The sequence below is a fragment of the Cnephaeus nilssonii genome (genome assembly GCF_951640355.1).
Source record: "Cnephaeus nilssonii genome assembly, chromosome: 7".
NCBI lineage: Eukaryota > Metazoa > Chordata > Mammalia > Chiroptera > Vespertilionidae > Cnephaeus > Cnephaeus nilssonii.
Genome location: NC_137078.1, coordinates 69,931,356 through 69,954,497, shown reverse-complemented (window position 1 = coordinate 69,954,497; position 23,142 = coordinate 69,931,356). Strand labels below are relative to the sequence as shown.

Below are 23,142 nucleotides of genomic sequence, written 5' to 3'. Positions count from 1 at the left end.
GGAGGTCTGAGTTCTAGTATCTAAACTGCCTGTCACTTTTTCACGTGTGACTTTAGGCAAATCACCTAATCAATCTGAATATATGTCCTCATAAAATGTGGGAATGGAACCACTTGATTTCACTTGGTTCAAGATTCTGTGCTAAATTGAAATAATATGCTGATTAATACAACTTTTTATATAGACTTATCTAATCACACATTTTGATTTCTACATTAATTTGGCTCATGGTTACAAATAGCTTTTATTTTATTATTTTAAAAAATATTTTTATTGATTTCAGAGGGGAAGGGAGAGGGAGTGAGAGAGAAACATCAATGATGAGAGAGAATCGTGGATGGGCTGCCTCCTGCACACCCCCTACTGTGGATGGAGTCCGCAACCCAGGGATGTGCCCTGACCGGGAATCGAACCAGCGACCTCCTGGTTCCTGGGTCGACGCTCAACCACTGAGCCATGCCGGCTGGGCTACAAATAGCTTTTAGGTGATAAGTGCTGCAGTGATAAAATGATGAAGATCCTGTCTTTAGGGACCTCACTGCATTGTGGGGCACTTGATATATAAACAACCCATATTGTGATTTTACAGTTCAGTCTTGTGATTGTTCTCATGAAGAGGCTGTGACATCATTAGAGCCTGGTGTGTGGGAGGGTTCAGGAAAGGCGTTTGGAGGTGTGTTAAGCTCCTTAAGGTAGTAGCTCTGGTTATTTTGGAATTCTGACCATCACTTTCCTAAGCTGCAGCTATGTTTGGGTCTCTCAGTTCAGAAGCTTTGATGCATCCTTTTTAAAAAAAGAGAAAAAAGTATTTGTGGCAAATTAAGAATAATAATGGGGAGTTTCTGGTGTGAAATAATTTTACCTCTTTTCAGACAGATCCTGTTGAATATGTGGAAAACATGTGCGAAAACATGCAGCTGTACCCTCTGCAGGACTTTCTCACTGGAGATCAGCTTCTTTTTGAATATAAGCCAGAAGTAAGGAGGTTTCCATTTCTAACACTTAACATTTAGAGAAAGAAGGTTGAGAAAGTGCAGAAAAGTGCTTAAGAACCGTGGGAATGGAGAAAACTTAATTGTATTTAGTCGTGTCTTGGTTGTTTAAATAGAAGAAATTTCAATAGTTTTGTGGATAATTTTCCATGATACTTGTATATGATTATGTTTTAACAAAAGAAAACGAAGTCCTTTTCTTAGGTACTATTTTCACCATTTTTTCAAGTAGTGAAACATCTACTTAAATAGCTAAAGTGATTCCTAAAAATTATGTGCTTTGGTTGCTAAGCATACTTAGAGAGTTGTTTAGCCTTACCCTTTAATTCAGTTGGAGACACTGCACAATTAAATTTTAATCATTTTGAAAATATTTACAAGAAAAATAGAGTCACTGAATTAAAAATATATATGATTTATAGATAACACTACATACACATAAAGTTGGTCAGGAATGTTCCTCCACTGTTCCTGGGAAACAAGTAATTTTGTTTCTTATAGAGTAACAGTTCTCACAGGGGTGATTTTGCCCCCAGGGGATGTTTGTCCATATCTAGAAACATTTCAGTTGTCATACTGGGGTTGCTCTTGGCATCTAGTGGATAGAATCCAGAGATATGGCTAAATATCCTACAGTGCTGAAACAGCACCCCACAACAAAAAATATCTGTTCCAAGATGTTAATAATGCCAAGCTTGAGAAACTTTGATGTAAGGTAAAACATAACTACTCATTTTAAAGAGGGTAGGGAAAGGGAAAGGAAAAAGCAGCAACCATACCTTCTCGTCACCTCCCCAGGATGGTTGTGCCCAACAGTCCAAATGCTTTTTTCTGAACTACCATTTGTCATTTTTTCCTCAAAGAAATGATATTTAAATGGTAGGTAGCATTTCAAAACTAACCCATAAAATCTTGTTTTAGTCCTTGTCACAGCTTAAAGATTATTGAAGTAGGCCCGACATTGGGATTGTTTTTACTGTTTCTTGGGTATGAGATGGCAGTTAAGAGTATATAGTCTTTGGAATCATGTACAAACTTTTTGTCACTTCTAGCTGCATTCTGTACAGATTACATAATCTTTAACCTGAGCAAATTATCTTTAACCTCTGAAGCTATGTTACTTTCTATAAAATTGGTGTACCTTAGGATTGCTTTTAGGATTAAAGGAAATAGCATATGTTAAGCATTATCTCACACATAGTAAAAACTTGGTGATAACTATTTTTACTGGTAATACTGTTTCTATATATGATTGGAGATGAGTACTGCTTATATAGCATTATCTAGAAACATTTTAAACAACTAATAGTCTAATGAAGTTTTATATATTAGGGTGTTCATGGACTATAAACATTTTCATTTACATTGAGATCTTGGGGTGTTTAACATAACATAATGTGGTTCTACCTTTTTAACAGAGATGTATAGGTTACAGTTGTTAATGTGTCTCCTCCCCCATTCCCATCTCTTATTAGGTCATTGCTGAAGCCCTTAATCAGTTAGTTCCTCAAAAAGCAAATCTCGTTCTGCTGTCTGGTGCTAATGAGGGAAAATGTGACCTCAAGGAGAAATGGTTTGGAACTCAGTATAGTATGGAAGGTAAAATATTTTGAATAATTGTCCTACATAATTAAGGTGTATCTGACTAACCTGGGAATTTTTATTTCTTAATAATTTGACTGATACCTGGCTGGAGTGGTTTAGATGGTTGGACTGTCATCCTGTGCATGGAAAGGTTGCTGGTTGGACTCCTGGTCAGGACATATACCTAGGTTTCAGGTTCAATCCCTAGTCGGGGCACATATGGAAGGCAACTGATTGATGGTCTCGCTCTCTCACTTTGGTATCTCTCTCTCTCTGCCACCCTCCCTCCCTCTTCCGTCCTTTCTAAGCATGTCCTCAAGTGAGGATTTTAAAAATAAAATAAAAAGATAAATAATTTGTCTGATAGTTCCTGTAGGGAAAAAGTATATGTATTTTTAGATTACTTTGAAATGAAAATTACTTATACTTCTATGCAGGAAATTATTTACTGCTATGATTATATCTATATTGATTAGATAGTAAAAAAATCCTGTTGTCTTGATAGTTAGGGGGCAGTTTTGAATATGTTTTAGAAAAGTACATCTCAAACTTCTTCAGTGTGCATGTGTACCACCTGGAGATCTTATTAAAATACTAGAAGCCCAGTGCACGAAATTCGTGCACAGAGGGGGGTTGTCCCTCAGCCCAGCCTGTACCCTCTCCAATCTGGGAGCCCTGGAGGGATGTCCGACTGCCCGTTTAGGCCCGATCCCACCAGGATCGGGCCTAAACGGGCAGTCGGACATCCCTCTCACAATCCAGGACTGCTGGCTCCCAACTGCTTGCCTGCCTGCCTTCCTGATTGCCCCTAACCGCTTCTGCCTGCCAGCCTGATCACCCCCTAACCACTCCGCTGCCAGCCTGGTTGATGCTTAACTGCTCCCTTGCCAGCCTGTTTGCCCCCAATTTCCCTCCTCTGCTGGCCTGGCCACCCCTAACTGCCCTCCCCTGCAGGGTTGATCACCTCCAACTGCCCTCCCTTGCAGGCCTGGTCCCTCTCAACTGCCCTCCCTTGCAGGCCGGGTCCCTCCCAACTGCCCTCCCCTGCTGGCCATCTTGTGGTGGCCATCTTAAGTCCACATGGGGGCAGGATCTTTGACCACATGGGGGCAGCCATCTTGTGTGTTGGAGTGATGGTCAATCTGCATATGATTCTTTTATGAGATAGGATAGAGGCCTGGTGCATGGGTGGGTGCCAGCTGGTTTGCCCTGAAGGGTGTCCTGGATCAGGTGGGGGTTCCCTTGGGGCGTGGGGCGACCTGAGCAAGGGGCCTGTGGTGGTTTGCAGGCCAGCCACACCCCCTGGCAACCCAAGCGGATGCCCTGGTATCTGGAATTTATTTTCCTTCTACAATTGAAACTTTGTAGCCTGGAGCGGAGCCAAGCCTGCTGCTCCCTCCGCGGCCGGCAGCCATTTCTGTTGCAGTTAATTCACCTTCTATAATTGAAACTTTGTAGCCTTAAGCGGGTGGACCCGGACAGGGTGTGCGGAAAGCTTTGCTTCCCCTGTTGCCGGGAGCAACCCTGGCCTGCTCTCTGAAGCTCCATTCTGCCGCCATTTCTGTTTGAATTTGTTTACCTTCTATAATTGAAACTTTGTAGCTTGAGTGGAGGCTTAGGCCTGCAAGGGCAGGCGGAAACCTTGCTCTCTGTGGCTGTAACCATCTTGGTTGGGTTAATTTGCATACTTGCTCTGATTGGCTAGTGGGTGTGGCTGGTGGGAGTGGCTTGTGGGTATGTCGAAGGTACCGTCAATTTGCATATTACCTTTTTATTAGGTAGGATAGATTCTGATTTAGTAGCTCTGGGGTGGGGCCTGAGATTCTGCAATTCTAACAAGCTCCCAGTTAATACCAATGCAGCAGAGACCACACTGAGTAGCAAGAGTCTAGAATGCCTAGATATGTCAATCACAGGTTTCCGAAGAAAGGAGAATTGATTTGTGAAAGCCAGTTGTTGATTGGTTTGTTATTGAGAGAATTCTAAAAAATTGCATTGTTTATTGGATCAGTTTGTTTTTCCATTTCTACAGATGTTGAAAACTCTTGGGCTGAACTGTGGAAGAGTAATTTTGAATTAAATCCAGATCTTCATCTTCCAGCTGAAAACAAGTACATAGGTCAGTAAAACAGCTATCATTATACATAATCCATCCATGTTCTCATAAAATATCACCTGTATAGAACAGTATGTTTTACAAAGAACCATTAGATTCATATTTGAGTTTCCAGTAATACTCTGGGATGGGCATTACTGTTTTCTTACTTTTTTGAATGAGAAAACTGAAGCTCAAAAAAAGCAAAGCAACTTGTCCAAGACTATTCAGTTGGTGAATGGAGGAAACAGGACTTTAACATAGATTTGGGGAATCTCTGAAGTATTTGTTTTTGCTTTATCATAGCTGATCCTTTCGTTCAGTCTATGTAGGAATTACCATTATCTCATCTGGTTGTTTTAGTGTTTTTCAAACTACAGATTGCAACCCATTAGAGAGTTGTGAAATCAGTATAATGGGTTGTGATGTCAGTGTAATCATTGTGAAAGCATTTAAAAAATCAATTAGGATGGAAAATAGCAAAATGTTTAATTGCATAAAGAAAGAATATTATTTTAAGAATGTTTGTTTCAGATTTCACAAAGAAAAGTTACTTAGAATTCTGAAACCAATTATGGATTGCTAGGAACCCTGCTAATATATCTGAATGAGTTATTACTCTTTTCTTTTGTTAGCCTCGGACTTCATGTTGAAAGCTTTTGATTCTCCTGAGACAGAATACCCTGTTAAAATTGTGAACACTCCACAAGGTTGCCTGTGGTATAAGAAAGACAACAAATTCAAAATCCCCAAAGGTAAAATTTTCCATTTCTTAAAGGAGTGAAATAAGTGTTACAAATCTTTCTTCACTTTGTAGCAAATGTTTTTCTTATGTCTATTATCTACCTCCCTTTTTCCTTCCCCTTCCATTTGAATACCTTTTCTAGGCGTATCTGTCAGATCAATACTGTGTTCCTGTGCTATCACAAAAATCCTGTAGACACTACAGATTCTAGGAAATAAAGATTCAAACCTAACATGAAATTGTTTTTCAGATATTTTACTTTCAGTTTAATGAAAGCACAGCCAGGTTTTTTTCTTAGGGAATAGGTACTTTTGAACATTGTTTGGAGTGTTGTTTAGTACACCAAAGGTTGTGGGTTTGATTCCCGGTCAGGGCACATGCCCAGTTTGTGGGTTCAGTCCCCAGTTGGGCACACACGGGAGGCAACTGCTTGATGTTTCTTTCTCCCCTTCCCTCTCTCTCTAAAATGAACAAAAACATATCCTCAGGCGAGGATTTTTTAAAAAATTAAGAATACACTGAAGGAAATTATTCTTAGACACCGTAGCCTCATCCAGCATTACAAATGTGAAATATTCTCTGTATATCTATCTCCCTCTACTGTTTTGTTTTTCTGAATAGAGGAAGCATAGTATACAGTTAAACAGACTCTAAAATCCTTTTCTTCAACAGCAGGGGTCCTCAAACTTTTTAAACAGGGGGCCAGTTCACTGTCCCTCAGACCGTTGGAGGGCCGGACTATAGTTTAAAAAAAACTATGAACAAGTTCCTATGCACACTGCACATATCTTATTTTGAAGTAAAAAAACAAAATGGCAAAAACACCCGCATGTGGCCCGCGGACCGTAGTTTGAGGACGCCTGTTCAACAGGGTAGCCCAAAGTGTGTTGCTTTTTTTTCTGTTCCTGTGCATAGCATAGGAAATTACTGAAGCAACCTGGAATTAAAGACTGGGTGTTCTTGTTTTCTTGAATAGCTTATGAGAGTTTCTTAAAAAATGTTCTTAACATTTATTCAGCTTCCTTGGAAAGGCTCTGTTATAACTTTTTGTGAACATTGGGATTTTTTCCTTAATGTTATTGACATGTATACCTCTGTAAACATTTTCCCTGACTAATGCTATTGATAAATATGAGTATTCATAGGTCTCTCTGTATATCTGTCTATATATCTGATCTTCCAGTAGATTAAAATGTGCCTTTTGGTCATTATTTGGAATGGTAAATATTACTTTTTAAAGAACCTCTAAGGATAAAAGTGTAATAAGGATTTAAGGATTAGTAGCTTGTTTCAGAATTTTTAAAAAGCATGATTTGGGGCATAAATAGCAGATACATAAAATATTTGAGTCCTCTGTTCTTTATTTTCTTATCTATAATCTTTTTTCTTTCAGCATATATACGTTTCCATCTGATCTCACCTTTGATTCAGAAGTCTGCAGCAAAGTAAGCAATTGACCTCTTTTCTAGAAAAAATACTTGTTATTGAAAATTATTTTGTTTCATTCTGAATCATTCTATCATTTTCTCTGTCAGTACCTGCCTGGGCTATGCTTTGATTATGTATTTTTTCTGTGCCCAAAACAAATTATTTGTATCTATACTAAACATTGAACTGGAACTGTGGCTGCTGCATTTCCAGTGCTCATTTGTGAAACAGGCTGATGGTGTAGACTCATCATAGACTTAGTGGATTGAGGTAGTTCCTTAGAGATTAGTTTGGGTTAGCTTCCAGTCTATAATGAAGACTAGTGGGTCTGTTGATCCTATATTTAGAGACTGCTAGAGAACCTGATTATGTATGCTTTGTTCTTAGCAAATTACTTATATACTAGAGGCCCGGTGCATGAAATTTGTGCACGGGGGGGTGTGTCCCTCAGCCCAGCCTGTACCCTCTCCAATCTGGGACATCCCTCTCACAATCCAGGACTGCTGGCTCCCAACTGCTCGCCTGCCTGCCTGATTGCCCCTAACCGCTTCTGCCTGCCAGCCTGATCACCCCCTAACCACTCTCCTGCCAGCCTGATTGATGCCTAACTGCTCCCCTGCCAGCCCGATTGCCCCTAACTGCCCTCCCCTGCCAGCCTGGTCACCCTTAACTGCCCTCCCCTGCCAGCCTGGTCGCCCCCAACTGCCCTCCCCTGCTGGCCCCGTCACCCCTAACTGCCCTCCACTGCAGGCCTGGTCCCTTCCAACTGCTCTCCCCTGCAGGTCTGGTCGCCCTCAACTGCCCTCCCTGCAGGCCTGGTCGCCCCCAACTGCCCTCCCTGCAGGCCTGGTCCCCCCCAACTGTCCTCCCCTGCAGGCCTGTTCCCCCCCACCTGCCCTCCCCTGCAGGCCTTGTTGCTCCCAACTGCCCTCCCCTGCAGGCCTTGTCCCTCCCACTGCCCTCCCCTGTAGGCCTGGTCCCCCGTAACTGCCCTCCCCTGCTGGCCTGGTCATCCATAACTGCCCTCCCCCTGCTGGCCTGATCGCCCACAACTGCCCTCCCCTGCCGGCCATCTTGTGGCGGCCATCTTTGACCACACAGGGTCGGCCATCTTGTATGTTTGAGTGATGGGTCAATTTGCATATTACCTCTTTATTATATAGGATTTATGTAAATAGCTGCATTGTAGGAAGTCAGAGAGCTTAAAATATTCCTGAAACAGCCCTAACTGGTTTGGCTCAATGGATAGAGCGTCGACCTGCGGACTCAAGGGTCCCAGGTTCGATTCCAGTCAAGGGCAAGTACCTTGGTTGCAGGCACATACCCAGTAGGGAGTGTGCAGGAGGCAGCTGATGGATGTTTCTCTCTCATCGATGTTTCTAACTATCACTCTCCCTTCCTCTCTGTAAAAAATCAATAAAATATATTTTTTTAAAAATATTCCTGAAACATAGGAGGTGCTCAGGAAATTATATTGTGTTTCTTAATTAAAATCCAACCTTAAAATGACAACCAGCACTAACATTTATTAATATCGACTTTAAAAAAAGACATTACCTTCATCCTTTCCCCTCAGATTTTTAATTTGTCAATCAGGAAAGCTAGGCCTCAGGAATAGTCAGAGCCTTTAGGCTAGTTGCCTTTGATGCCTTTTACACTTACCTCACTGTGCAGCATTAATATGACCGTTTCTATATGTGCATGAGATGAAAAGATTGGGAAGCACTCTGAAGGTACTTGTTCTATTATGCTCCTGTGAAACTGAGTCCTGGGTAAGCAGTATTTACCTTGAGCTCAATAGTATATACTTTTTTACATTCTGGAGAAGTGAGTTAACATCTTTGTAAAAGTGAAGTTTCTTATTCTAAATCAAAGCATATATTTTCATGTCTATTTCTTGCCAATTAACAATGATGCTTGCATTTTATATTCTCAGTGTGGTCCTCTTTGATATCTTTGTTAATATCCTCACCCATAACCTTGCGGAACCAGCTTATGAAGCAGATGTGGCACAGCTGGAATATAAGCTGGTAGCTGGAGAACATGGTTTAATTATTCGAGTGAAAGGATTCAACCACAAACTACCTGTAAGTGCAAGTGCTGTTTTCCTCATAGAGAACTTTACAATTTCATATTTATATTTGTTGCCCCATAGCACCAAGCATAGAGGCTTGTGCATGGAGTGCTATACATAGAAAGAAATGTTTATTAATTAGATAATGTTTATTATCATGTTTTCTTGGCTGGTGACAGCTATTTTAACTTTGGCCACACATAAGAGCAACAGATATTCATTAATTAGTAGCAATACATGCAACACTGACAGGCAAATGACACATTGCCTGACATAGAGTAGAAGTCAGATGTTTGTATTCTTTCTTCCTCTTATACTCTATCTCATTCTTTCAAGTATGTGTATTTTGTTTCTAAGTCCTAAGTTTATGAGCCTTTTAGAAACAGGATCCTGTATCCTATCAGTAGTTTGTCTTTTGGTAAGGAATGTGTTCCAGTGTCACTTTGTCTAAAACTTCATAAGCAGAAGAAATAATATCGGGTGCTAGCTAAGAGAATTAGATCATTAAATACCAGGAAAGTAATATAATGTACCCAATAACAAATTTTATATCTTGATTTCTCAGGTAGAAATCAATATAAAATAAGATATAAAACCATATATTAAGGTTTGGGGAACTTGGCTCACACAAAAAATATCTGGCAGAGGTTAGATCTGTGCGAAGAGGTGATAGCATCCATATCTTAGCAACAATGCTAGTGAATAATATAGTTCTCTTTATACCTTCATCCCTGTCAGTCTCCTCAGAGAACAAATATTGGTCTTAGGAGGATATACTATGGAATATTTTACTTTTGTCAACTTTCAAAGGCCTACCTATAATGTAGCTTAAGATCCAAACAGATTAAAGCCTAAACAGAAGACAGCTTTTCAAAATACAGACCATAGAAAAGTATTTGAGGGTCTTCATTTTATGAAGCTTACCTAGCTTTAATATTAAAACCTGAGATAGAATATAAATATATAAAACTCAAGACCAGTTTTACCTGTAAAATGTAGATGCAAACTTTAAAAAATTTGACAATTAAAAAAAAAAGTAACAAAAAGAGTATGTCACTATGACCAAGTGCTAGGAACGCAAAAGGTTGGTTCAGTATTAGGAAGTTGATGAATAACTAACAGTTCGAATGAGAAGCACGACAGGCAGACTTCAGAATTTTGTGTGTTTGGTTCTAGACCCCCACAATAAAGCGAGTTCTGCAATGGCTACTACATTAAAGTGAAAAAAATAAAAGAAATAAAATAAAAACACTTTGAAAAGTAAAAATATTTTTCTTTACATATAATATGGTTGTATTCTTAGAAAGCCTAAGATGCTACTAAAATTATAAAAATAACTTGTGATGTGGCTTGTCTCAAGATCAGTATATCCAAATCAGTGGCTCTTTTTCCTATAGTAGCAATAACTACTTAGAAATGGATGGAAATATTTATAATGGAAAAAAAATACCTAGGAAGAAATAAGAAAAATGCAGAACTAGTCTAAAGAAAACTAAATCTTTTTTGTTGTTGTTAATCCTCACCTGAGAATATTTTTTCTGTTGATTTTTTTGTTTTGTTCTTTTTTTCTTTTTAATCCTCACCTGAGGAGTTAGGACATTTTTTCCATTGATTTTTAGAGCGTGGGAAGAGGGAGGGGGACAGAAGGGGAGAGAGAGAGGAGGAGGATGTGAGAGAGAGAAACACCGATTAGTTGCCTCCCGCTTATGTCCCATGGGCCAAGGATCAAGCCTGCAACTGAGGAACATGCCCTTGACTGGGAATCGAACCCACAACTCTGTGGTCTGTGGGTTGATGCTCTAACCATTGAGCACCAGCCAGGGCTCTTGATTGTTTTTCTTTTTTTAATCCTCACCTAAGGATATTTTTCCATTGATTTTTAGAGAGAGTGAAAGGGAGGGATGGAGAGAGCGAGCGAGAGAAATATCGATGTGAGAGACATCAATTGGTTGCCTCCCACACATGTCCCTACTGGGGCTTGGGATCAAACCAGCAACCCAGGTTTGTGCCCTTGACAGGAATTGAACCCTTGACCCTTTTGTCCGTGGGCCAACACTCTAACCTCTGAGCACACCAGCTAGGGCTATAGATCTTACTGAAGCATATAAAAAAATACTTTAAGGGAGAGAATTAGCATGTTTCTGCATAGGACACCTTGATAGAAAGTTGTCATTACTTGAAAATTAATATGGCCGAAACCGGTTTGGCTCAGTGGATAGAGCGTCGGCCTGCGGACTCAAGGGTCCCAGGTTCGATTCCGGTCAAGGGCATGTACCTTGGTTGCGGGCACATCCCCAGAAGGGGGTGTGCAAGAGGCAGCTGATCGATGTTTTTCATCGATGTTTCTAACTCTCTATTCCTCTCTCTTCCTCTCTGTAAAAAATCAATAAAATATATTAAAAAAAAAAGAAAAAAGAAAATTAATATGTAATACTAGAGGCCCGGTGCATGAAATTCGTGCATGGTGGGGGGTCCCCTCAGCCCAGCCTGCACCCTCTCCAATCCGGGACCCCTCAGATATCCCTCTCTCACAATCCTGGACCGCTGGCTCCTAATCGCTCACCTGCCTGCCTGCCTGGTCGCCCCTAACTGCCCCCCCCTGCCAGCCTGGTCACCCCAAACTTCCCCCCCCTGCCGGCCTGGTCGCCCCCAATTGCCCCCCCCCCTGCCAGCCTAATTGCCCCCAGCTGCTCCCCCTGCCGACCTGGTCACCCCTCATGCCCCCCCCCCCCCCCCGCCGGCCTGGTCGCCCCACGTAGCCTGCTTATTCAGTCCCTCACTAACTCCCCTGCCGGCCTGGTCGTAGGCAGCCATCTTGTGAGGGTGTGATGGTCAATTTGCATATCACCTCTTTATTATATAGGATGCAATTACTCCCAATTAAAGTCACATTTGGGGGGGGGGCACTTGGGTTATGGATAAAATTATTTTCAAGTTCATATGGAAGAAAAAAATGTTTAAGAATACCCATGAAAATTATAAAAATAGAAGAATCATTGCTCCAAATTTTACGGTTATTGAGGATTTTAGCCTCTGGAAATTCTTTGAGTCATCAGTACTTCTCTAATGTCTCCCACAATGCCTATTACCATTTGGGTCCCTGGTAAAAACCAATGGAAATCATCCCCACCATCCAAAAAAACGTAGTGGATTTCCATGCTTCTCCACTTAAAGTGCTTCTTTCTTTTCTTTTTAGCTACTGTTTCAGCTCATTATTGACTACTTAGCGGAGTTTAATTCCACACCAGCTGTCTTTACAATGATAACAGAGCAGTTGAAGAAGACCTACTTTAACATCCTCATCAAGCCTGAGACTCTGGCCAAGTGGGTACACATGGGATCAGCTTTTATTTTGAAGGCCTGAAAGTATTTGCGTTCCAAGGGGTCAGTTGTGGGAGCTGAGGCTATAGTTTTACTGCTAATTTTCAGACTTGTTCGAATTGTGCTGTGGTTTAAGAAACCAGGCCATGGGATTATAGGATTTCTAAACCCAGCTAAAGTAGCTATCTGTGAGTAGGACTGAAAGTAGCCCACTATACTTAATTAGAGGCTGAAGGTAAAAGGGGTGGTTTTTCCCAAGTATGTAAGTAAATAACAGTTAAAGAAGTTATGGCTTTGTTGTAGCTTAGAATTAATTGCCTGTTGGTGATATTTTTGTGTTGGGTGCTGGGATGAGTAGCTGAGATAAATTGCTTAACATATCATTTATCTATCTAGCAATTGCAGCTATCCAGAATTCAGCCAAAGTTCCAGAAAAGAGCTAAAAGACTTCTGGACAGTCTGTGTACTAATGCTTAAACCCTCTGCTAATAAGCAGCCCCCTTCGGCCTTCCTTCAGAGCCTGTAGCCTATAGGGTACCTTTGTGTGAATCAGGAGGAATACCCTCTTGGGGTACCCTCTGTCAGCTTGTGGAGCCTTTATGGGAGGGAAAAAATTCCCCTCTGAGCAGGCCCAGCCCTTTGTGCACATGGTTTGCAAGCCCCCACTTTACCTCGTTGCTGTGCATCTGCAAATGGTAAACAGCACAATAGAGGTTCTGCTTTTGATAGTAATAATGAGCCTGTAAATAACCAAAATTCAAAAGCAAGGGAATAGTTAAGAGTCAGACAGGTAATAACTAATAATCTGATTATTAAAACTAATAACCAAATATAAGTTGGAAAGGAGAGTGTCTGGAACTGTTGAAATGTTGAGAAAACAGCCCTGTGTGTGCAATTACTCCTGAATGCTACTTTATCAAAATGTGGTAAAGTAATAATAATACCTTTTTACTGAAGATTCATTATTTTATGTGCTAGACCTAAGAACTTTGTGTATTTATTTCTCACCAAAACACCATTATTATTTTTCTTGTTTTATAAATGAAGAAATTGAGTCACAGGTGACTTGCTGAAGTTAAACAGCTTAGTGTGGGGTCAGGGTCAGTCTGAATTTGTCCTAAAGCTACTACCTGTATTATATTGTCACTTCAGTAATAGATATCTATAAAGGTGACTTCTGGTAATTAGTAAAATGTGAGATTTTAAATCAAAATAGTAATAATTTTAAATTGGTATGCAACTCATCTGGCAACTTATGTGAAATACTTTATTTTGCAACTGTGACAGATAAAAAGTGAGTTGTACCATTGAGGAAATCTGTGTAAAAGTTTATGTGTGCAATTTTAAATCCTTTTTGGTGATTGTTTCCCCATCTTAAATAGTGATAGAAATTGTTTCTCTTTAAAATATATCATCTGTAGAAATTTAACCAAATCTCTCTAATACCTTTAAGATTCATATCTTACAACAAAACATTTTTTTCTGTCCTCTGTACAGAGATGTGCGGCTTTTAATCCTGGAATATTCCCGTTGGTCTATGATTGACAAGTACCGGGCTTTGATGGATGGCCTGTCCCTTGAGTCTCTGCTGAGCTTTGTCAAAGAGTTCAAATCCCAGCTCTTTGTTGAAGGCCTGGTACAAGGAAATGTCACAAGCACAGTGAGTGTGAGGTGTTCTGTTGCGGTTGGCCAGGTCTGAATGCTTTTGTGGGCTCTGGAATTGCATTAGTTCTTCCCTGAAGCTCTGTGGGTTTGGCAGGCCAGCATTGTCATAGGCTATTTAGAAGGGAACCTGGCCCCTCTGATGCTGGGCAAGACTTTCTTATGAAGGAGACTGCTGGTAATGGACCGGGACTTGGGATGAAATGGGTTTGGTAAATATATGATATTGGTTATATTTGTTGACAGTTATGTATAGAAACTACAAACAGTTTAGAAATTAAAGTGGGACCTGGGGAGTGGTGAGGGATGTGCACACATATAAGTAAGCAGAACTTGTATGTCAGGCTTATCCTGTAGTAAATAGAGAACCATTGAAGGGTTTAAAAGAGGATTTGTCATTAAGAAAGATCCAGACAGCCCAGTTATGAGGCTGTTATAAAAGTTGATATGAAGTATGATTTCACTTACATGAGGTATCTAGAGTCCTCAAAATCATAGAAACAGCAGAATGGTGGTTACCAGGGTTTAGGAGAGGTAAAAAGAGGGAATTGTTCTATGGGTATAGAGTTAAAGTTTTGCAAGATGAGAAATTCTGGAGTTCCATTTTACAACACTGTGAATATACTTAACACTAGAGAACTGTACATTTAAAAATGGTTAAGATGGTAAACTTTGTTATGTGTCTTCCACACGCACACAAAGTGAAGGTGAAAAAAATGATTAAGCTTTAGAGGTTTGGCAAAATAAATGAGTCAGAAGTACTTAAGAAATAATAAGGTAGAGAGGATGGCCAAAACTCAGTGACTGACTAGATGTGGGGGTGAGGGAGAAGGGAAGGATCTAGGATGATGCCCAAATTTCTTGCTGAACTAGTGGGTTGGTGGAGGAGGAGGAACAGTAGTAGGTTTGAGGGCATATGAGGAGTTTGTTGTGAGATTTTGAGTTGGAGATATGTGTGGGACCTTGTGACGAACAGGCCTCTTACAGCCAAGAGTGCTTGATTGGGACTCTTCCTAAACTGTTCGGCTGTTGGCCATCTTCTACGGCTTCTCTGTTTCTCAGGACTGGCCCTTTGATGGAAATACATATAAATGGCCACTCTTGCGTTTGGCTGCTTCCTCCCCACTCCTCTATGTCTTTATCCCACACCTTTACCCAGCCTTAGTTTCTGTCCTGTTCACAGAAAGAAGTTTAAGAGCCTCAACTCACAGAGAAGAGCAGGAGCAGTTGCCTGCTTCTCTGAGCAGTGGTAGTATTGGGCAGGGCCTTTGGTCCAGAGGACTTAGTTCCATGTCTTCCCCCAGGTAGAAATCGCTTTAGAAACGGGCCTACCCCTCCACTAATCCCTCCTTTTGTTGGTAAGAAAACAAGTTTTGAGAGGAGGAGGAGATGCATTCACTTAGGATTATGCTATTGCTCACTCTGTGCCAGGCTCCAGGTTTCCAAAGCACAGTTACAGTTGTCATAGAGGGCACAGAATATCGGGGTAAACTCAACAGTAAGTTTGATCCAGTGGGGAAAGTGTTACGGTGTACAGGTAAGCAGAGTGAGCAGAAGAGGAATTGTTCAATTTAGAGCCACTTCGTGTTCAATAGACATAATATTAAGTCAGTGAATGATGAGCCCAATCAATGAGTGACTTACCCAGCATTTTGGGTGACAGACTATATCTGCTTTCCTAATGTTATCCAGGGCTTCCCCAGAGATTAGAATATGGATATTAGTTGGTTCTGGGTGAAATTAATGTCAGGAGAGCCTAATGCAGTTATTTCTTCCCCTTTGCCTCCTAGGACTCTATGGATTTCCTGAAATATGTTATTGAGTGAGTATTAGTTTGAGTTTTCTCTTTGGGAGTTATATGTTCTTACCAGCAGGAGGGCCTTGAGCCACTACTCAATTGTTACTAAACCACAGTGGACATAATTCTTGTGGTAGGTTTTCTTGAAGCTAGTTATATAAACAAAGCACCTCAGAAGGGATTGTGGAGGCCTGACCTCTTTTTCACAGTTTTGGGGTGGGGTAAGAGGATAAAGGCACTGCCTCAGTGACCCACACTGATTCTTTTGCAGCAAGCTGAACTTCATGCCTCTGGAGCAGGAGATGTCTGTGCAGTTCCAGGTGGTAGAACTGCCCAGTGGCCACCACATATGCAAAGTGAGAGCTCTGAACAGGGGTGATGCCAACTCTGAAGTCACTGTGTACTACCAGGTCAGTTGGCCCCTTGCACAGCTATCCTCATGGCTAAGTACCTTTAGGGCATTGGAAGCCGGGGGGAGTAGTGACCCGCTGACCTCCAAGGCCCTCTGTAGTTTTGTGCTTGGGGTCATTTGTTTTCTTGAAGCAACTACATTTAAAAATGCTCCTATCAGTAAAATGAACCCCTTTTAAACCACAGTGCTTCATTAATCACCCAAGTACTAGTCCAGAGGATAGACTACAGTGTGGTTGGAAATTCTCGTATATTCCCCTGACAGAACCCCAAGCAACAGGAGGACATTTGTTAAAAAGATCATTTTGAAAATTAGAGAAAAGTAAACATAACTATGTAATCAGTATACAGCAAACAGAATGATTATCAGAATTATAATTGAAGGTTTCAAAGCACCTGAGAGGTAGGATTTATTACCTCTGTTTTATGAATGCTGACTCTGAGGTCCTGACTTCCTTACTTCTGAGGTCTTATCACCTGGGGCTTGAACACAAATCCTGTGTTCTTTCCACACCATTCTGGAGAGGTCAGATGGGACTTACAGAACTTTGCAGCAATCTCAGTTGGCCCATAGCCTTTGTGTAGTGCCACTCGATTCCTGGACTATGGGGACCTGTGCCTTCTAGCTTGGTCTCAGACTTCTCCAGCGCTGGGGCTTCTATAGCTGCTGTTGTGGTCCTGGGTCCCTGCATGAGGAAGTCTCTTCTTTGCCAGGCCTTTGAAGATCCCTGCTCTGGGCTTTGGGCGTGGCTGCATGGTCTTACTCTCTTTGTCCTTTCATTGCGGTTTTGGCCCTGAACCTGAGTCTTTCCCTAGAGGCCCAGCTTGTCCATAGAGCCAATCTCCCTCTGGCTGTAGTTACCTGAGTTTCCCCCCAGGTTTTAAACTTATTTGAAGGTGAAATGAGCACCATGTCCCAAGCTTCATAAATGGTATGGCCTGGCCCTGCTTAGCCTTGTCCACATTTCCAGGGCTTGACTGCTCAGAACCCAGAGTGAGTAGCACCTCTCCAGTTTTAGGTAGAATTTGTAAGCACCTCTGTTGAGGTGCTTTCCATCGATCACTTCTTACTACCAGCTTCTAATACAGACTGCTTCCTTTACAGAACCACTTCCTTCCTCACAGAGGGCATTTTGAACAGGAAATTAATAAAAAGTTTTGACTGGTTTTATTGCAGTCCTTCTAGAGGCAAACAGGAAATCTTGTTGCTGACTAAACAGGGCTTGCAGGGAGCACTCACTTTATAAAGCCTTTTATCTAGTGAAGGGGGGAAGGGTAGTAATGAGTCTGTCAGAGGAGCCTACAAGCGCCTGATGGGGATGCCCTCTTTTATTCTAACCACATTATTTTGCCAGTTTCCAGGACAGCCAGGATGTGGTATCTGCTAGGCATTTTTATCAATTGGTTTGGGTCCCTGGGTATGGCTGCAAAGCTCCTATTCACATCTTTTCCACGTGAGGAATAGGTCCAGTTATCCTTCATTGATACCCAGACATTTCTTGCTCTCCTTAGCACCTTGAACTACAAGTACTTGATTTTAGATTGTGTCCTTTAGGTCCTTGGCAGGAGCTGGCAGGTAGGGATTATCGGACTTTCCTCTATGCCTGCCCTGCAGTTCTGTCCTAGGGCTAGGAATACAAATGAGCACGCATGAATCCTATCCTCACAGACCTTCTGACAGGAAGACAGATGTATAAACCAAATTGTAGAAAGTGTGGCAGTAGAGGGTATGATCAACTTTCTTTGGGGGATGAGAAGAATGGGATGGACACATGAATAAATGGTTGCCAAGAATAGCTGATTAAAATGCCCTGCAAGCGATTGGATTTTCAGTTGGTCTGACCAACTTCTCCTTTCAGTCAGGTACCAGGAGTTTGAAAGAATACACTCTTATGGAGCTGCTTGTGGTAAGTTGTATAAAAGAGTTAAGGACCCCTGACCCACAGAGGACTGGCCTTTCTGCCTAGGGGTAGGGACTTTGGAATTGTCAGAGACTTATGGTTGGAAGGTGAGATGGTTATTTAGTATTCTCACCAGTATGATCATGGACAGGGGCCTGGGCAATTTAGGAAGAAGGCAGCAAGGGAGGCTGGACTTTGGGGGTGTATGGAACATTTTGGGGGGAAGAAATGGAGGTTTCTCGGTTAGGAGGAGTTGGGCTGATGGGTAGTATGTTGAATTACAGATGCACATGGAAGAGCCTTGTTTTGACTTCCTTCGAACCAAGCAGACCCTCGGGTAAGTCTGCTGGCAAGAGCACTGAGCTCAAATAAGGGCCTGGGGCTTACTTTGCAGGCTGAAATTTCAGATATCCTGACTGAGCAGTCTCTCAGAGCTCTTTGGCCCTTCCATGCCTACTTAGAGTCATACCTACTGGCCAGAACTGCTGGAATTTGCATCTTGGACTATCATCGGGTTTTCAGTTTGGTCACATTTCAAGATTAGCAAGAGAAGAAGCTAGCCTGTGGTCCTGTAACCTGAGAATGAAATAGATGTATACATATTTGTGGATCTCGAGGTTCAGTCAAGATGTGCAGAAACCCCTCTCTCATCTCTAGTTTCTGAGGGAGAGCAGGGCTCAGGTGACCAGCTGAGCTCATAAAACTTTTTGCTTTGGCTGTAGGTACCATGTCTACCCTACCTGTAGGAACACATCTGGGATTCTAGGATTCTCTGTCACTGTGGGGACTCAGGCAACCAAATACAAGTGAGTAAGCAAACTGTTATTATTATTGGCATGAAGAGCAGGGGCTACAGATAAACCTCAGACAACTCTAAATCACAGTTGTAGGGGGTGGGGCTGCAGAGTGATTGGTCATAGATGGCCTGACCCAGGACTGATCAATGGTTCCTATTAGGGTTGGACTCAAGTCCTGTGGTCACTGTACAGGGCTTGCCAGTTTGTGTCTTCAGGTAGATCTAAAGACAAGAAAGGCAAAGGTACTGGCCTTAATGCTACAATCAAGGTACAGGGCCTTGTTGGTTCTCAGCTTTGGAATGGCCAAGCATGGGTCACTGCTTCAGTATGAGGATACCAGGAAAATGGGCCAGAGTTGGGGTGGGGGGTAGGGTTCTTTCCATTCATTTCCCTCCCTCTATTTAAGGGAGTGCTGAGGAGGACTGGGAAGAAAACACTTGAGCCTCTTTCCGAGACAAGGTTTCTAATGATTTTTGTTTTGTTTTAGCTCTGAAGTTGTTGATAAGAAGATAGAAGAGTTTCTTTCTAGCTTTGAGGAAAAGATTGAAAACCTCACTGAGGATGCATTCAACACCCAGGTGACTGAGCTGGCCTGGTCTGTTTCTTGGCCCACACAAGCTCTCGACAACTGGACACCAGCCTTAGCTTTGCTGGCCAGTCTTGGAACATTGTAGCCCCACCTTACCTTGACCACGTCTTCTTAGCTTCGTCCCTCTGCATCACGCCATCAGGTCCCAAGTGAAGGGACTACAGCATGTCCATCACAAACCACACGGGACAGGGCCTAGTATGTTCTGGAGGCACCAGTGTGATGCCATGCCTGAAGACCTCTTTTTGGTAACAGGTCACAGCCCTGATCAAGCTGAAGGAGTGCGAGGATACCCACCTTGGGGAGGAGGTGGATAGGAACTGGAACGAAGTGGTGACACAGCAGTATCTCTTTGACCGCCTTGTCCATGAGGTAATAACATGGTTCTCTGAATAAGACTGCCCTCACAGGGACTTCTGGTTTGGCAGGAGTCACAATTCCAAGCACATTGGTACTGGGTGTAGGAGCCCTGGGGCACTCACACCTAGGCCTGGTTCCTTACTTGCTCGTTGCTTGGCTTCCAGACTGGCCTCTCTAGCATCTTAGGCGGCCAAGTGCACAGGATGCTAATCCTTACCCCTGACCCCCAACCAATTTTAATTAGAGCAGATTCACTTGTTTAATATATTGAGGTTCATGTTAAGATTTGTGAGGTGGGGGAAAGTGTTCTGGTATTTAAAGAAAATTTAAAACTTTGGTCTTTATGAACATATGACCTCCAGACAGGATTCTTGGTGTAGGTCTTTTGACAAAGTAGTAAAACCCACAAAAAAGAGCTCTGTGTGCTACAGTCCAGTCTCTTGGATAATATAACCCTATGTGGTGAATTACCAAAGGACATTGAGGGCAGAGGGTTTAACAAGAGGCTCTTAAGGCACTACAGTTTTCCTATAAGCAGAACAGATAAAGTTCTCTACCTATTTCAATAGTTACTGTATTTTTCTCACACTAGAGTATACAGTTACTATGTACCTCAGAGTTTTGGCTGTGTATGTTACTCAGCTATAATTACAGTATCTGCTATCCTTTCTTGCTTATGAAACCTTAAAATGTGCAGCCAAAGCTCATATTTATCCTATTCTAGAAGGTTGGGGGCAAGCTGAAACTTGATGTGCTCAGACCAAGGAAGTCTGCCAGGTATTACTGTTTAAGAACTATCTTGAAGAAAATGTATTGCTAGTCTTTTATAGCTCTCTTTCCTATCTTTCCTTCCCCTAAAAGATTGAAGCACTGAAGTCCTTCTCAAAAGCAGACCTAGTCAATTGGTTCAAGGCTCACAGAGGCCCAGGAAGTAAAATGCTTAGTGTTCATGTGAGTATGGTTGTCATTTAGCCATTATTTTCTGAGTTTGTGCTGGTACCAGAGATCCTAACAGGTCTTTGCCTAGATCTGGTCAGCCTATTTCTCACCTCGAGCCTTTGGCTTCTTCCAGGTTGTTGGATTTGGGAAGTATGAGCTGGAAGAGGATGGTACCCCTCATGGTGAGGATTCAAACTCTTCTTGTGAACCGATGCAGCTAACCTACCTGCCAACCTCTCCTCTGCTGACAGATTCTACCATCCCCATTACTGATATCAGGGCTTTCACATCAACACTTAACCTTCTCCCCTACCATAAAATAGTCAAATAAACTGCAGTCTCATTGGCCTGAACGAAATATTGTGTATTTAAAATGTGTATTTTATGAAGTTACACTACTATGGCCTTAGGGCTTCCATTGAATTTTTGCACTGGCATCATAAAATTTGATTTACTCCCCACCCCTTCTGCGGTGACTAACAAAACAAGGGTTACGGTAGCAGCAGGCAGAGAGAAATCAGGGTGGCCGAAAAGCTTACAGGAGCAGTTTGAGAAGCCCTGGTACCTGGTTCTCTCAGATTGAGAATCCAGTTCTGTAAGACAGCCCTGTGTAACCCATGTCTTATTAGTACCTAAATGTTAGGTGCTAATACTAATACCTAAATGATGATGTTGTTTTTAATGTATTTTTAAATAAAGATAGTTCTGTATTACCCTTCAGAATGAGGCATTTGCTGCTGTGGCATTCTTGTTTCAGTGTGGGGTACAGATATAAAGATAAACTTTTCCCAAACCCTCTTAGGCAAGCATGCCAAACCCAAAACGAGGCCTGTGGCCTGTGGGCTGCAAGTTTGACATGCTTGCTCTAAGGCAGTAAAATATTTTTGAGTGAAACGTTGGTAGTCCTATGTCTGCTACATAAGAATTCAATGAGGACTTGGGGGGGTGGGGAGGGATAGAGACAGAACACCAAGTGTGAGGGAGTGGTGAGGGCAAGGATGGCCCTCCATTATTATAGTTGAGTCCTTGTGAAAAGCTAATTCCTGTATTGAAAGTTGCCAAATAATTGCCTCCAAATTTAACCATAAATAAACGAAACACATTTAAAAAAGGTTGGAAAAAGTACTTTATGAAGCCTTAAGAAGCACTGAGTATAATTCAACTGTAACCCAGAGTTAGATACAATTACAAAATAAAAGTTATTGTAGGTGAGACCATGAAATTTCTTAATACTTGATTTTAATACATTGCGCTAAATTTCTAAAAGAACTCAGAGGAACCAATATTTACAGATGGAATATTTATGAAAAATCTGGCATCAGGTGTATATATATGTATATGTACGTGTATGTATATATATATATATATATGTATATATATATCCCAAGATTATGTGAACTAAGAAACAGATGATGTATTATCTCAACAGCAGTACTAGAGTGCAGAGTTTGAGACTGGGGTTTTTAAATGCTTTTCAAAGCCTGGGGTTTGGAAAAGGAGCAGACATGGTGTTTTCAAAACCTGAAGTTTTTCTCAGGACTGAAGTCAAAATTGTAACTGCCACAAAAGAGGAAAAAGGGAAGCTTTTCTCGCTTTAATTGTTCATCTGCATCGGAAAATCCAGTATCCCTGAGATAGGAACCACTGCAATAAGAAGGGAGTAAGTATGTTCTCCCAAAGGAAGACTGTTGCTTAATTACGCCTACTGCCCTGGTTATCAGGTGTAAACTTTGCATTTCCCAACCTAATGCTTGGCAGCACCAAGACGTTTCAGTAATGGTTCATCGTAAACCCAACATTCTCCATCTTCATGAAATAACTGTAAAAGAAAGGGGGAGAATTCAGTTACACACTTGTGTACTTCTATAGTATCATTTTTATTATTTTATGTCTCATCCCATTATACTAAACTAGAGGCCTGGTGCATGAAAATTCATGCAGTGTGTGTGTGTGTCTCAGCCTGGCCTGCGCCCTCTCGCAGTCCAGGACCCCTTGGGAGATGTCCATCTGCTGGCTTAGGCCCGCTCCCCGGGGGATCAGGCCTAAGCTGGCAGTCAGACATCCCTCTGGCAGCCCAGGAGCCCTCGGGGGATGTCCACCTGACAGCTTAGTCAGACATCCTTAGCACTGCCAAGGAGAGGTCAGCCCTGCTTGTGGCTGAGCAGAGCTCCCCCTGAGGGAGTGCACTGACCACCAGGGGGCAGCTCCTGCGTTGAGCGTCTGCCCCCCGGTGATCAGTGTGCATCCATAGCGAATGGTCGTTCCACCATTAGGATCAATTTGCATATTGCCCTTTATTATATAGGATGAATTTCATGCAGGAAACTGGGCTCATCTTGCTCATCAGCATGCATGCTTAAAACAGTGTTTGGAACTTCAACCTTTATTGAAATGAATGAATGAGTTACAGCTCAGCGTACAGGAGCAGTAGCAGTTGGGAGGTTGG

At 42.0% G+C, this 23,142-nt stretch overlaps 2 protein-coding genes across 5 annotated transcripts in view; one reads left to right on the top strand and one right to left on the bottom strand.

Annotated features, from left to right (window-relative positions):
* The window catches only part of NRDC (nardilysin convertase), a 77,781-nt gene extending 56,446 nt beyond the window's left edge, over positions 1 to 21,335 (top strand). Inside the window, exons 15-31 of the mRNA XM_079776921.1 lie at positions 873 to 977; positions 2,468 to 2,591; positions 4,609 to 4,695; positions 5,307 to 5,426; positions 6,810 to 6,861; positions 8,781 to 8,931; positions 12,115 to 12,242; positions 13,737 to 13,899; positions 15,692 to 15,723; positions 15,971 to 16,109; positions 17,970 to 18,017; positions 18,296 to 18,348; positions 18,734 to 18,817; positions 19,296 to 19,386; positions 19,653 to 19,769; positions 20,619 to 20,708; positions 20,830 to 21,335. Of these exons, the coding sequence (XP_079633047.1) occupies positions 873 to 977; positions 2,468 to 2,591; positions 4,609 to 4,695; positions 5,307 to 5,426; positions 6,810 to 6,861; positions 8,781 to 8,931; positions 12,115 to 12,242; positions 13,737 to 13,899; positions 15,692 to 15,723; positions 15,971 to 16,109; positions 17,970 to 18,017; positions 18,296 to 18,348; positions 18,734 to 18,817; positions 19,296 to 19,386; positions 19,653 to 19,769; positions 20,619 to 20,708; positions 20,830 to 21,027 (1,782 nt within the window). The 3' untranslated portion in view covers positions 21,028 to 21,335. The remainder of the gene's footprint in view (positions 1 to 872; positions 978 to 2,467; positions 2,592 to 4,608; positions 4,696 to 5,306; positions 5,427 to 6,809; positions 6,862 to 8,780; positions 8,932 to 12,114; positions 12,243 to 13,736; positions 13,900 to 15,691; positions 15,724 to 15,970; positions 16,110 to 17,969; positions 18,018 to 18,295; positions 18,349 to 18,733; positions 18,818 to 19,295; positions 19,387 to 19,652; positions 19,770 to 20,618; positions 20,709 to 20,829) is intronic.
* Positions 21,336 to 21,805: 470 nt separating this feature from the next.
* OSBPL9 (oxysterol binding protein like 9) overlaps positions 21,806 to 23,142 on the bottom strand; it is a 132,919-nt gene continuing 131,582 nt past the window's right edge. For 2 of the 4 annotated variants that reach the window (XM_079776923.1, XM_079776924.1), the window contains exon 21: positions 21,812 to 22,515. In XM_079776923.1, coding sequence (XP_079633049.1) covers positions 22,441 to 22,515 — 75 coding nt within the window. In that variant the 3' untranslated portion in view covers positions 21,812 to 22,440. Of the gene's footprint in view, positions 22,516 to 23,142 lie in introns of all 4 variants that reach the window. The other 2 variants (XM_079776925.1, XM_079776922.1) reach the window with 2 other exon arrangements.